The sequence below is a fragment of the Cupressus sempervirens genome, chromosome 3 (genome assembly GCF_028749045.1).
Source record: "Cupressus sempervirens isolate cs-2001-9-10 chromosome 3, ASM2874904v1, whole genome shotgun sequence".
Taxonomy (NCBI): Eukaryota; Viridiplantae; Streptophyta; class Pinopsida; order Cupressales; family Cupressaceae; genus Cupressus; species Cupressus sempervirens.
Window position 1 is genome coordinate 241,156,369 of NC_143120.1, and position 15,063 is coordinate 241,171,431.

At 33.3% G+C, this 15,063-nt stretch overlaps 1 protein-coding gene across 1 annotated transcript; it reads right to left on the reverse strand.

Moving 5' to 3' along the window:
* Positions 1 to 3,979: 3,979 nt before the first annotated feature.
* LOC149565757 (serine acetyltransferase 5-like) lies at positions 3,980 to 5,608 on the reverse strand. Its single transcript, XM_089819248.1, has one exon. The coding sequence runs from the start codon at positions 5,137 to 5,139 to the stop codon at positions 4,306 to 4,308; it is 834 nt and encodes a 277-aa protein (XP_089675374.1). The 5' UTR covers positions 5,140 to 5,608; the 3' UTR covers positions 3,980 to 4,305.
* Positions 5,609 to 15,063: the final 9,455 nt, after the last annotated feature.

Genomic DNA, 15,063 nt, shown 5'->3' on the forward strand with positions numbered 1-15,063 from the left:
CTTGCAGGTATTTAAACCATTTCATGTGAGATATATATTGTTCTGACATATGGACCATCATGAGTCATTAGTTACTGCTAATAGTTCTAAACAGTCGATATAAGATGCATTTTTTTTGAGTTTTGAAAAAATAAAAAAAATCAGCCTACAATGTGCAGCTTACTTGCTACGAGTAGTTTTAATAGTTAAGCGAACAATATGTGGCTTACCTTGGGCAAGCAGTTCTATTCCTCTGACGTTGTTTTGCAAGTAGTCTAATCCTCTAGCTGCAGTTGTCTGATTGCATAGAACCGTCTGAATAAAATTAAAAGCTGAAGCCCTTTTCATAAGATACCATCTTACTAGAGCATTTTGCATATTATCTCAGTAACAGATAAAAGCACTTGAAGGGACTAAATGTTGGAATCAAATCTAAACTTGTCTCCAATAGGTGTGAATAACAGCCGAGATGTTCAATATGATTTCAAACACCTTCAGTTTGCTGTCCCTTTTTCAGTTAGCTGTAAATCTTCCTTGCTTTGTTGTCAATTTGTTTAGAAGATTTATAGGTAGTTGTCTCACAGTTTGTGTAAACATGTATCATTTGATGAATACAATAACTGAGTAAAATTAAGAGCTTAAGTCCAAGGTGTCAATAGGACCATCTGACTAAAATTAAGACCTGAAGCGCTTTTTTAATAGGATACCATCTTGCTAGAGCTCATCTCAGTAACAGAAAAATGCACTTCAAGGGACTAAATGTTCAAATATAATGCTCCAACTAATAGCGAATCTAAACTTGTCTGCAATGGGTGTCAATAACAGCTGAGGTGCTCAATATGATTTCAAACACCTTATTTTCTGTCCCTTTTTCAGTTAGCTGTCAACATTCATCACTTTGTTGTCAATCTGTTTAGCAGATTTATAGGCAGGGAGGTCTCACAGTCTGTGTAAACATGTGTCATTTGATGAATACAATAACCGAATTATTCAGCATTCAGATCTCTGTTGTTCTGTTTGATCTTTTCTGTTGTTTAATTTTCTGATTTGGTAATCAGAGCTTATGTGCTACTCTGTCTTCTCTATACTTTGTTAAGTTGTTTCTATATTCTTTTTTTAGTTAGCATGAAAGGAATTTCAACAACAGTGTCATGTTTGCCCTGCAAAGGAGAAGGCTGCAGCAAGAGTGCAAATCAATGTGAAGATAATGGCTATAGTGTTATTTCCTGCTGTGTAAGAACTGTAAGAAGAATAGCACAATGTTAGAGAACCTGCTGCAGCTAGTATGTGAGGGTGTAAATCTGCTGCTGTAAATATTTCTACCATGCAACATTTTAATGTATTTTGTTGTTTTTCATCGTAGAAGTATCTGAAAAAAGGAACTAATTCTTAAAAAAATATAACAGTTGTAATTTTCACTCATGGAAAGTGAAAATGCAAATGCAAATGATGAACAAAAGTCTATAGTTTATTGCACTAGAGTAGTACCTACAGATGCTGAAAGGAAGGCTGATTGGGAAACTAAAAAATGAAATAACTAAATCCATTATAGGCTGTGTTTTTTCAGATTCAGAACTGCATCATGTTGATTTAGAATAGAAATTTGGCATGATAAAATTTGTAGCTTGGAGCAAAAAATGCAAAATTTTCTTTGAAGCTAAAATTATTTAGTTTTGACATGTCTGACAAAATTACTGTCTAAGAACATAAGCAATCTGAGATCTCTCATTAAAAAACCTAACAGAAGTTGGTCTGTGGTTGATAAGGACACTAAAGCTATCTTGTTAAATAATTTACATTCAAAAAATAGCAATGTTACGTTTACTCAATCAAATGTTTTCACACACTTCAGATGTGATTTCAGTTCTCTTAGTTGAAGAAATTAGGCTTTACAAAAAATTCAGGAGAAGATACACAGCTTGAGCTCTTCCAAGAAAATGATGGAAAAGAGAATGTTACTACTACAGAAAATTAAGTCATACTACAATTGATTGTAAAATTTGTGCAAATTGCCTTCCCAAACCTAAAGTTAAGAATCGGTAAATATAATTGTTAGGATTATGAGACATACCATACATGCAATTATTAATGTGTAATAGTTCAAGGAGGATCCAAGATCAAGTTAAGTTCAATATTATACTTTTATGAGCGTACTTTGGCATTTCATGTGCAAATGGTGTCCAATGATGTTAAGAACTTGTACAAAACTCAGTGACTTTACCTGCAGTTAGGGAGCAGCTTGATGCAAATTGGGGAGAAGCTTTAAGATGTCTTATCGGTCCAGTAATTGTTTTCGAAAAATAACATTTAAATATCTATTATATTGTTTTACATTGTAACTTTGATGATGTAGCATTAAAAGGGGAAGATGGATATAACATTTCAATTGAATAGCAAATCTAAATGTGTCTATAATAGGTGTCAATAATAGCTGAGGTGCTCAATTTCATTTCATTCCCTTTTCCAGTTAGCTGCCAATCGTTATCACTTTGTTAATCGGTTTAGCAGATTTATAGGCAGGGAATTGTCTCATGGTTTGCATTAATATGTCTCATTTGATGAATCCAATAACTTACATAGCTGTTCTGCTTAATTTTCTGAGTCTAAACTCCTTGGATTCAAAATTTTCTGAGAGCTCTCTATTTATCATTCCAAGCAGAAACGAAACAAATTACACAAGAAAATTCCCCCACAAAATAACAGACTTCTTTGTATTTCATCTCAATAAGAAAACACAATGTAAAGGACATATTTCTACATTGATCAGCAAACTCACAAGAAGTGAAACTAAATGAATTCGTTTATGAATCATAGAAATTCTATTGATCAGGAAAGTCTGTAATTATTGCATTAAATAATTTAGTTTCTACGAGTGAAATTAAACTTATATAATAGGGGAGAGGACCCAGTATTTGAACACCCTAACTTCGCGCTTATCAAAACCCTACGTAAAAATTTCAAATCACTTGCAATTTTATACAGCAACTTACTTGGCGAGTCACCAACTTATAACTAAGATTTCAAGTCCACGTCACCCGTCATGATGCCACATCAGCATGCTTTTTGCCAAGTTGTCTAAAACAGGCCAAAAAAAAAGTGAGACCAATAGTCATGCATAAAGGGTATCCATAGTTGAACAGCTGATGTGGCATCACATCATTGGCTAATTTTTATAACTAACTGTGCATTTTATTCAATTTTGGGCAGTTAGCATTGTACTAACTACTTTAAAGTCACAAGTATTGGTACAATGTTGTCAAAACAATTGGACATTAAGTCAATAAGTGTAGGTATATGTGAACAACTCCTATCACAACTATTGGAACATGTTCAAGTACTGGATCCTCTCCCCTAATTACTAGCACTCGTCTTTCAGGAAAATATTCAGACACCATAGGACTGTCTGAATAAAATTATGTGCCGAAGCTCTTTTTATGGGATAGCATCTTACTCGATCTCTTTACATATCAAGTAACAGACAAAGGCACTTTAAGGACCTAAATTCTTTGGAGATCCAGAATTTACTATTAGAGCTCTTTATGTATATTTCGAAGAAGAAACAAAAAGTACATTATACGATAAAATCTCCTAAAAGTACACTTCTTCGCATGTCACCGTAATAAGAGAACACACTCTGAAGAACATATCTATAAACTGATCAGCAACTAACTACAAGGGAAACTAGCTGAATTCATAAATGAATCACACAAAGCCTAATAATCAATAACGTTCATGATTATTGAATTAGAAAATTTGTCCAAGATCAATTTATCCCAAAGTGAGTCCTCGTTTGTGGATACAATCAAACAGCTTAATTTTTTAGAGGCATGGCAGTGAGGCATGGCAGTCTAGGAGATATTTTTGCCACAAACAATAATCAAAAGTTTCTGGAATTTATCCCAAAGTGAGTCCTCGTTTGTGAATACAATCAAACAGCTTAATTTTTTAGAGGCATGGCAGTGAGGCATGGCAGTCTAGGAGATATTTTTGCCACAAACAATAATCAAAAGTTTTTGGGACGATGGGAATTTTATTGAAAAACATATGTATATATGACATATGTTCCAAAGTATAACTTCAAAAGGAGGACTAACTGTTACAATAAAACAGCTACTACAATCCGCGTCCACCGATAAAAGCAACTCACTTTTAAAGACCCTGAAACACTCAGAGACTCTGTAACGGAGTCCAAAAGGAGAGAAACTCCCTAAGGATGCTCAAACAACTGCTATATGTAACGCTGTTCACGCACTCTAAGCTCTCTGTAATGAGTGTACACCTTACATTGTAAAATTATTTGGAAGGAAAAACTCAATTCAAATAATCTCAAATAACATAATCTGACCATTCAGTAATGAAAGATGTATGGTCCATAGTTTCACTGGGATTCTCGGTCAATTTGGTAGGATTACGCTTTCCCCCAACTAATCTGGCGGGGTTTCCAACAGCAGTAGTCTTGGGCGGCACATCGATGAGCACGACAGCCCCGGCTCCAATCTTAGCCCCTTCACCAATTTTAACATTGCCAAGAATGGTAGCTCCGGCGCCGATCAAAACCCCATTGCCAATCTTCGGATGCCTGTCGCCGCCATGCTTGCCGGTGCCGCCGAGGGTAACATGGTGCAAAATGGACACATTATCGCCAATAACAGTGGTCTCGCCGATAACAAGCCCTGTCGCATGATCAAAGAGCACACCTTGCCCAATCTTTGCAGCAGGATGCATGTCCATGGCGAACACCTCAGAAATCCTGCTCTGGATAGCGAGGGCGAGCGCGAATCGACCCTGCGACCAGAGGCGATGCGCCACACGGTGCGCCTGGCAGGCCAGGAAGCCCTTGAAGTTGAGCATACAATGGGAGTAGGAAACACAGGCCGGATCTCTGCTCTTCACGGCGAGCATGTCGGTTCGAATCGCCTGGCGTATGTCAGGGTTTTCTGCAAACACATCCACCACCAGATTATAGAGCAGTGTGCTAGGAAGCGTCGAACTGGACAGCTTATTGGCCAAATGGAAAGCCAAAGCCCTCTCCATTGTCTTGTGAACCAGAATTGTGGCGTACAGATAACTTGCCAGGGCAGGCTCTGCCTCGGCCTCCTCCTTCGCCTCGCATCGCAGCTGCTCCCATATCTCATCCACTTCCTTAGACAGACTCCCCATTCTCGGCCCAAAACCCAATTCCTTAAAACTCTCACAGAACACTTTCCCGCTCGGAAAGGGGAAAATAGGGGAGTCTAAAGCTTAATAATTCCCTCTACAGAATGTTTTTCCGGTTCGAGGAAGAGGAAACAGGAAACTTTCTAGCCAGAAACCCAAATCCTGGATATCTCAATGAATGTTTTTCCCGATGCAGAAAGGGAAAATGAGGGATTTTATAGCTTCAGTCACAGACCATACACGAAATCTACCCAAAAAAGTTTGTGCACAAGTTTCCATAAAATCCGCCTGGACGCAAAGTGAGTCAATCCCGTCACTGGAGAGGAAGTCGAAGAAAATTTGGCTTATACATGCATAATATTCTGGCATATCCTTCCTTGATCGAGTTCAATTGGAAAACTCCGTTTTGTTTAATCCGAACGAATGTGATTTTTTTTTTTTTCGGTTTTTGCCCTCCACTCGGGAAGAATCAAATATATTTTAAAACGAAATTTCCTCATTCAAATATGAATTTTAGGAAATTGTGGTTCCGATGCTTACAACAATATCTTTTATATTATTTAAACAAACTTGATGTTTTAAATTATATATTGCTACTTTTCCTAAACCAAAGTGAGTAGTACCATGATCTATTTTTTAATTAGATTTTCACCGTTTCAAAATAGTTTTCTTACGATTGTATTGTGTTCTTTTTCTACTTAGGTAAATTGATAGAAAATTAATATATTGGAAAATGTAAAAATAAATATAATAGTGATTAGGAAGCTTTGGGCATTAAGTTCTGTGCTAAACAAAAACATCAAAAAAATTCAATATTCATAGGAGAAATTTAATTATGATCTTATTATATCAATCAGCTCTTAATGTTTAATATCATGTATATTACAAAGGAACTTTGCCAACGACCAATGTCATTGATCACTTTTAGGAACAAACACTTGGTTACCATTGCAATTCTCATGTATTAAAATTTAAAACTTGGAATAAAGTCTCCTCATAAGGCCACTTGATGTAGGAAGGCATTCTCAAATTAGAGCAAGGTGATGCACTAAAATAGGATATGCAACATTTAAGGGATGCACGAAAGCAAGTCACAAAGATTTATTAAGTCATCTGGATACTTAATAGAGATAAAAATCAAGCCTTAAGAGATTTGGAGAACAAATTCTAAATTAGGAATTTCAAAATAACTTTGTAATGTCTAGGAAATTTACTTGGTGAGGTGGTGGGATAGTTTTACAAGTGTATGTGATATCATGATAGTTGACAAGTTTCTTAAAGAACGTTTGTACATTGTAAAGATGTTTTATCCAAAGGAAAGTTTATTTATGAGATGAATCAAAAATATATTTTAGAATGAAATTTCCTCATATATGTATGACTAATCTATGAATTTTGGGAAATTTTGGCTTTGATGCTTACAATATTTTTCACATTATTTAAACAAACTTGATATTTTAAATTATATATTGTGGGTCTTCCTAAACCAAAGTGAGTACCATGATCTAACTATTTTTAATTTAATTTTCATCTTTTTAAAATAATTTCTTAGGATTATATTGTGTTGTTTTTCTAATTGGTTAAATTGATATAAAATTAATATATTAGATAAAAGTTAAAAAGGTATAATAATAATTAGGAAGCTTTGGGCATTAAGTTGTATGCTATACAAAAACATATCAAAACCCAAATATTCATTTCAAAAATTTAAAAAGTTATTGTGATATTATTACTTCAATTAACTCTTAATGTTTAGTACTATTTGTATTATCAATATACTTAAATGAACCTTTGCCAACCACCAATGTTGTTGCATTACTTTTAGGAGCAAACATTGTGTTACCATTGCAACCCTCATATATTAAAATTTGAAACTTGGAATACTCCTCAAAAGGCCACTTGACCTAGCAAGGCATTCTCCATTTAGAGCAAGGCAAATGAGCTCAATTGTATGCACTAGAATAGGACATGCAACTTTTAAGACATGAGTGAAAGCAAGTCACAATGACTCATTTGGATACTTAATAGAGAGATTAAGTTCAAGCCTCGAGATCAAAGAAGAGATTCTAAATTAGGAATCTCTAAATGAGTTTGTAATATCTAAGAAATTCACTTGGTGAGGTGGTAGGCTAGTTTGAACAAGTTTATATGATAGAATGATAGTTTGACAAGTTGCTTAGAATGTTTGTAAATTGTAAATATGTTGTGTTGCAATATTGCTAGGTTGTGATAAATAGATATAAGATGTTGTTTTGCATGAAAAATGTGTGTAATTTCATAACATATCTAAATATTAGAAAACTGTAAATGTGGATAGTTGCACTAATATGAGCATAATGACTTATTTTGAATGTTGGAAGGGAATAGTTTCTAAAGTTGGAATTTTGCCTTGCTTGAATTGTTTAATTGTTTTTGTATTGCAAAGTTATTTAGCTCTAATTGTTTCTGTATAATGGGTGAAGCCTAGATTAATTGGCATTAGTTATTGTAATTAATTAATAATATATGTTAAGCTCGAGTAGACTTGAGCCCAAGACCTCCCACGTGAGAGGGTCACAAGTTACCGTTGTGTTGTAGGCTTTTGCCTATTTAGCTAGTTGTTTTTGTTGCGTGAGTGTTTAATAGAGTAATAGAAATGACATGACACAAGGAGCTCCTTCAATTCTCTTACAAGTAAATATGCAATCCTTAAGAGTTAGTTTATGCTTTAGTTATTTTGAACAATTTGATGATGCAAAGGGTGGATTTTTAATTCCAATGTGTCTATTTTCTTATAGATTGATGTTATTAGTTTTGTTTAATGAATTTTTGTAACTTGGTCACGTGGCCTCACTCATATCCAAATTTATTGAATATGTATGTTTGCAATTTTGAACAACAAAGCACTAGTTTATTATAGTTTATAAGTTTGTTTCCAAGATAAATTATTTTATTTGAATTGACACAAAATAATCGTGTCAATTAAAGTAATAATGGGTGCACAATATTTTACTCAAGATTAAAGAGACAACTATTGATAAATAGCTTGCACTAGCACCACCAATGCAATCCATGCAACTAATTTATACAACAGAAGATCAATAACTTGTAGTTGATATATTATATCACTATAATTATCTAAAGAGCCATGTGTAATTAGGTCATCTTCACCATAAACACCTTCTTTTATTCCATCAAAAATAATTTTCAATATATAAGCTCCATTGGTAAGTGCAATAGATATGATGATGTCAACCAGAAGTGCCTCATATATCAAAGATGATATAAGGCTCACTCAATTGATATTGGATGCCACATCTTCACACATGCAAATGTAGCACTAGGCACCCATATTCATACATAAAGAACCAATAGAGTTGATGACCCTCTCATTTATGTGGTGATCTTGAATGTTTGAGTGTTCCATTGGAATTATTGTAATTATGGGGTCTAGTGTAAGCATTAACATTATGTCCAACCATGAATTTGAATATGTGACAATTTCCTAGGGTCATTATTGTTGAAAATATAACATACATGACATAAAAGATGATAATTAATAATATAGATTTTAATTTAATGACAATGTGTTGATCCAATAAATTTATGGCAATGAAATGATGAAGAATCAACCTTACAAATCAATAAAATCCTACAATGTAAACAATTATACCAAATATACATGGAAAAAAACATAGTGTGGAAAAAAAATCACCTAAATGGAGTCATGCTTGTACATTTTTCTTAAAAGATGAAGTGCAAAAATATGGGGAAAAAAGAGACAATATATCATTTAATAATATCTAAAACCATGAGCCATGGAAAAAATCCAATGCCCATATGGCAATGTCCAAGCATTTTGAAATAATATATATCTCCTCGTATTACCTCTATGAGGGCCTAAATTGTCTTGTCATGGCACCAAATATAAAGTATCATCTTGGCAACTTGCAATTTTGGTCAAATCCTTGCAAATTTCCTAATAAATATGGTACTTCACAATGACCCTATTATCTCAAATAATAAATAAATCCCCTCGCTCATATGGGCATTTATATTGGCCTCATTCCATGGTGTTTGAATATTAGACGTTATTTAATTATCTACATAGTTAAAGTATAATTAAAAGGCTTGGGAATTCAAGGTTAATGTTACACATACTCCTAAAATTGTCATGCTTTGTATTTGTATTACAAGACATTTAATAGGAAATTGAAAGGTAAATCAAGCTCTAGGAAAATAAAGGACAATGGCCTCTCTACACTAATTGAACTTATTTGTGATCATTGGCTTAGTGATATTATTTACACTATAATGAAAGTATTGACCTTGTATAAATCATGAATAGGAATGTAGTGATATTGAACATCAATGTGCTTCATATGAGTGTGATACTTTAGGTTTTGGTGAAACATGTGTCACTTTGACCATTACATCTAACTGTTTTACCTATTTCTACTCAAAGTTGCTTCTTGAACAAAATCTACTCTACTTTTGTAGTTGACATGTAAAAATAGGTTGAATATTATCAATCCAACTAACAAATCCAAATAAAGTGATGAAATAAGCACTGATGAGCCATTTCTATTCAAGCAACCAATAATTTGTATCAAAAAAGTCATATATAATGTCATTAATCCAATATAGCAAATGCAATCATCAAAATTCTTTTACAAAAATGTAAAAATCCATTTTCACATAAGTTTAATGCTCTCTACCAAGGTTAGACAAACCTATTAATAACTTTTGCTTCTTGGGCAAGGCCCAAGCTTGTGATTTCAAATGAGTCTAATGCTTTCTACTAGTATTAGACATAAAACCATTAAAAACTTCTACAACTTGAGAAAAATTTTGACCTTGGACATAAAATAACATACATTATGATTCTTATGACACTAGAATAAGTAATACCCTACAAAATGTTATCTAAAAAGGAATTTCATCCAATCATAACTTGTTACCATTAGGTAAAGAAATATTAACTATTTTATGTTCATGCATTAGTTGTTAGAATGATTAGAGAAGGGGAGTGAATCAATTATCCTCAAGTCCAGATGTACCAATTCAACTTTTAACAACTTAAACAACTTAATCAATCTCATAAATCCACTCGACCAATATAGTAATTGATCGGTAATTCAACTTATTCATCTCATCACTAGCTCTCTGTTTAGTATATGTTGAATAACAAAAACGTATAATATTAAATAGCATGAAACATAAAAACAAAATTCACACAAGTATGACACTAAGATTTAATGTTGAAACTCAATTTGGGAAAAATCACCAAGTAACATGCTACCACTTTTCACTCTTCTAAAGTAAGGTTGGCTAAGAGCCAACCTTGTTAAAGGTTATAAAACACACAGTTAGGTGTGACACTGTTAAAGGATTTAATCACCCTATTAGGAGTAGCCTTGTTAGAGGTCTTTAGAACATCCCATTAGAATGTCACCTTGATTAAAGGATTTATAATATGACTATTAGGTCAACCTTGATTAAAGGATTTTAATGGCACAATGGTTAGAAAGTAACAACTAGGTTGATCTAATAAAATATAACTCACTTTCCAAATTCATATCCCCATTCAGCTCATTCCTGGATCATTGATTGGACTTCATCACATTCTTCATCTCTGATATGCTTTCCAACTCTTCAAGCAATCTTGTTATCACCAACTTCTCACTTTTCCTCTACAACTCCATTCTTTACAAGTTCTTCACAAATTTGCTAGTCCAACAAACATAAGTCATCTCTTAATCCTCCTTAAATAGATGGGTTTGATCTTTTGTTTCTTAAAAATAAACGTAGGTCTTAGGGTTTGATCAGATTTATTAAATCTTATCATCATTTCATCTTTCATCCCCTTTCTTGAAACTTCTAGAAAGTTCCCATTAAATCCTTTCCTTAGATCCCTTAACAAACTCAATTCATGCATTAAATACACTGTCTCATCAATCATTATCATTTATGTATTTTGATTCATCCATAAATTCAACTATGTCGGCCTCAAATCTTGATTCTTTCACAAACTATTATTTTCTTGACACTTGATCATCACTATGTTCTTCAACTCGATCATCACTGTGTAGCTTAGTCACTACTTATCTATCTTGCTTGACTTGCACTAACTTGCTAGGCCTTCTCTGCACTTGGTCAATACTATAGTTTTTCCTTCAAATTTCTCAGTCATTATCATCACTCAGCTAATACTATTTTTCTTGGCTATTACTTAGGTTCCTTAATCTTCTACTTCTACTTCTTCATTGACCACGGGATACTAGGTCAAACTTAGTGTTTTAATCATCTCATCCACACTTCATACAATGATCAAACAACACATTATCTTGTCAAATAATAATTGATCAAGTGCCCATTGTAATTCCATCCACTTACTCATCTTCACTTAACAACTTTACTAGTCAATCCTGTTATCTCTCTTTTCAAATCCTCTTCATTGATCAACTAATATGGTACTCTACACCATTAGAAAAATATCTTACCAGTAAGGTTCGACATCAATGAGAATATAGCAATTGTTCCAATTATGGTTTCCAACAATCTCCCTCTTTGGCATTGATGGCAAAACCTTTAGTTTCCATACAATGGCAAAAGTATTCTTTTGATTTGTCACTATTAGCTCCCTTGGTGTTATGTATCAAATCCTCATTAATATCCTTAGTTTCATTATGGTTCTTATCCATGTGATCTATGATATGCTTCCTCCTTTTGCACTTCCTTACACTTCTCCCTTTATGATACCAATTAAGATTCTTCATTGTAATACCAATTGTGTTGACTCCCTTTTTTATATATCTTCATGATAGTAACTTAGCACATATCTCCCTCACACATCATCAAATATTGGATGGTAACTTGATAACATATTCTCCCTCTTTGACAACAATGCCAAATACATCATCCACTGTACACATCATGTGCACATCGCTCTCTTTGTCACTTTCTATACTGATTGATCTTTGAAATATCTCACCCTCTTTCATCTTTGTTCTTGATTGTATCACCCTGTGCCTACTTACAACTTCATCAACTCATATAATTATTCTACTTTTCACAACTTTATGCAGCATCTGAAGAGTGACCTCTTACATCAATCTATACGATATTTTGATCATAACAATTGATGCAATGTTGCATCTCTTCTTAGTTTGCTTCAAATAGGGTAATGACCCCTAACTTACCTCTTCGATACACAAATGAATCCATAGGTGGTGCCTTAGTGAATATATCATCTATCCTTTCCTTTGTGTTCACATATTCTAATCTTACTTCTTTGTCTTGCATTAATTGCCTCAAGTAATGATATTAATTGAAATAAGCTTGGTCTTTGTGTGCATCATAGAATTCTTGAATACATTTATAGAACTTGTGTTATCATAATATATTACCAAAAGTTCAGTAATTTATTCCTTTATTCCTTCCAACAATTGCTTGATCCACACAATGTCTGAACAATTAATTATTGTTGCAACATATTCAGTTTCTATTGTGGATTGAGAAATACAATTTTGCTTCTTAATTGTCCATGAAATCAATCTCTTGCCTTGAAAGAAATCCCCTCCACTTGTACTTTGTATGTCATCAATTTTTCCAGCCCAATCAACATCTATGTAAACTTTTAGCTCAAATTTGTCATTCTCCTTATACTATAAACCATAGTCTTATGTTCCTTTCTCTTTTGCATATCCCTTAAAAACCAATCTTTCTTTTTCCTTGTGAATTCACATTTCTCATTCATCTTGTTTTTGAATACACACTTAGTTCTAATCCCATTCTTATCCTTTAGCCTTGGTACCAATGTCCATATTGTGTTCTTCATTATTTGATCAATTTCCTCATTCATTGCTATAACCCAATCTTCATTCTCCGGTGCATCTTTAAATATTCTTGGTTCAAAATCACATAGTAAACATGTATCATTCTTCAATTTTTTTCTTGTCATGACTCTTGAATCTTTGTCTCCAATGGTTTGATTAGGTGTGTCATTTCTTCTCACATATTTTGCTAAAACCAGTTCAAATCTTATTTCTCCTTGTTGTTCACTTGGTTCAACTTTCTCATTATCTCTAGGTATCTCCTACTGCAACTCGACTTCCTTTTTCTGATGTTAGATCTCCTCTCTTTGTGACTTAGCTCTTACAACCTAATGTTTGATAGCTTGGTGAGGCTCAATAGAGCTTTTCTATTGAGACTCGACAGTGAATTTCTTGCTAATGCTTGATAGTCTCCTTCTCTAGTGTAGGTAAATTATTTGGTTATCCTTCATATGTGTATACAAATCTTCTTTAATCTTCAGGTTCCTTCTTGCATCCTTCTTCATTATTTTATATGAATTCATCAACTCTAACATTTGCACTTTCCACAATTTTGTTACTGTTAGTATTCAAACATTTATATTCCTTGCTTTTATTGGAATATTCTAGGAATATACCTTCATCACTCTTTGTATCAAGTTTTCCTTGTCTTGCATCTTTCAGTACATAACACTTGCTTCCAAACACTTCGAAATATTTGACATTATTTGGATAATCGTACCATGGTTCAAAATGGGTTTTGTTTGTACCTTTCTTGTCTTGAACTCGGTCTAGTATATAAATAGAAGTACTTACATCTTCTCTCCAAAACTTTTGTGAAATATTCTTTTCCATTATCAGTGTTCTTGCATAGTCCATGATTGATCTATTCCTTCTTTCAACTATCCCTTTTAGTGGTAGAGTTCTTGTTGATGACATTTGTCTTTTGATTCCTTTATCATTATAGAATGTATTGAACTCCTTAGATATGAATTCACCTCCTCTATTTGATCTTAGGTATTTCAAACTTTTACCTATTTCTTTTTCAACTCTAGCCAAATACCACATAAACATTTGAAAAGCATCAGATTTTTCTTTTAGAAACATCATAGTCATCATTCTAGAGAAATCGTCAACAAATAGAATAAAGTACTTGTCACCATAATAACTTTTCACTCCATTAGGACCACACAAATTAGTATGAACCAACTCAAAAATATCATCAGAAGAATAGGTCTTTCTCTTGAAACTCAACTTTGTCATTTTTCCCATTTGACATTGTTTGCACATCACTTTATTAAGTTTTCTCAATCTTGTTATTCCTCTTACTCTTTCCATCTTGCTAATTCTTACCAAATTATCGAAGTTCACATGACATAACCTCTTATGCCATAACCAAACATCTTCAAAATGTGCAAATAAACATATATTATCATATACGCCTAGATATAACAAGTTACCTCTCATTTTCTCTCCACTTCCAATCAGTTCACCAGTAGCATCATATATTTTTTCTTCTTGTTTTAAAATTCAACTCGGTAGCCTGAGCTATTCAGTTGTGCCACACTCAATAGGTTATATTTTAGTCCATCAACCCAATATGCATTGTTACATCTGATCTTTTCATTCAATATAATAGATCTTTTACCTTTCACATAACATGGTGCATCATTTTCAAACTTAACACGACTACCATTATAGTGTTCTCGCATTTCAAACTTACTTGTATCACCAATCATATGATGTGAGAAACCACTATGAATTATCCATTTATCATTCTTTCTCACATGTGAAATAAGAGCATTTTTCTCAAACTTTTCATCTTCATAAGATTCATCTTTCATTGCAACATAAACAACTTCTTTATCATATTCATCATAATCACTTTCAAAACCATCTTCTTCAATAATGTAACAAGAATTATTACATTTTTCCTTGTAGCCTTCATTACCTCAGTTGTCTCAGTTGTCTCTCCTTCCTTAGTATTTTTTGTCTTTCCTTTCCTCCTTTTCATCTATGTCAGGACACCTTGCAATAATATGACCAACTTTGTTATGTGCAAAAAAAATTATAGTAATTTTACCTTTGAATTTGCCTATTCCTCTTGGTAGAATTCTTGCCAATAATGCTTCTA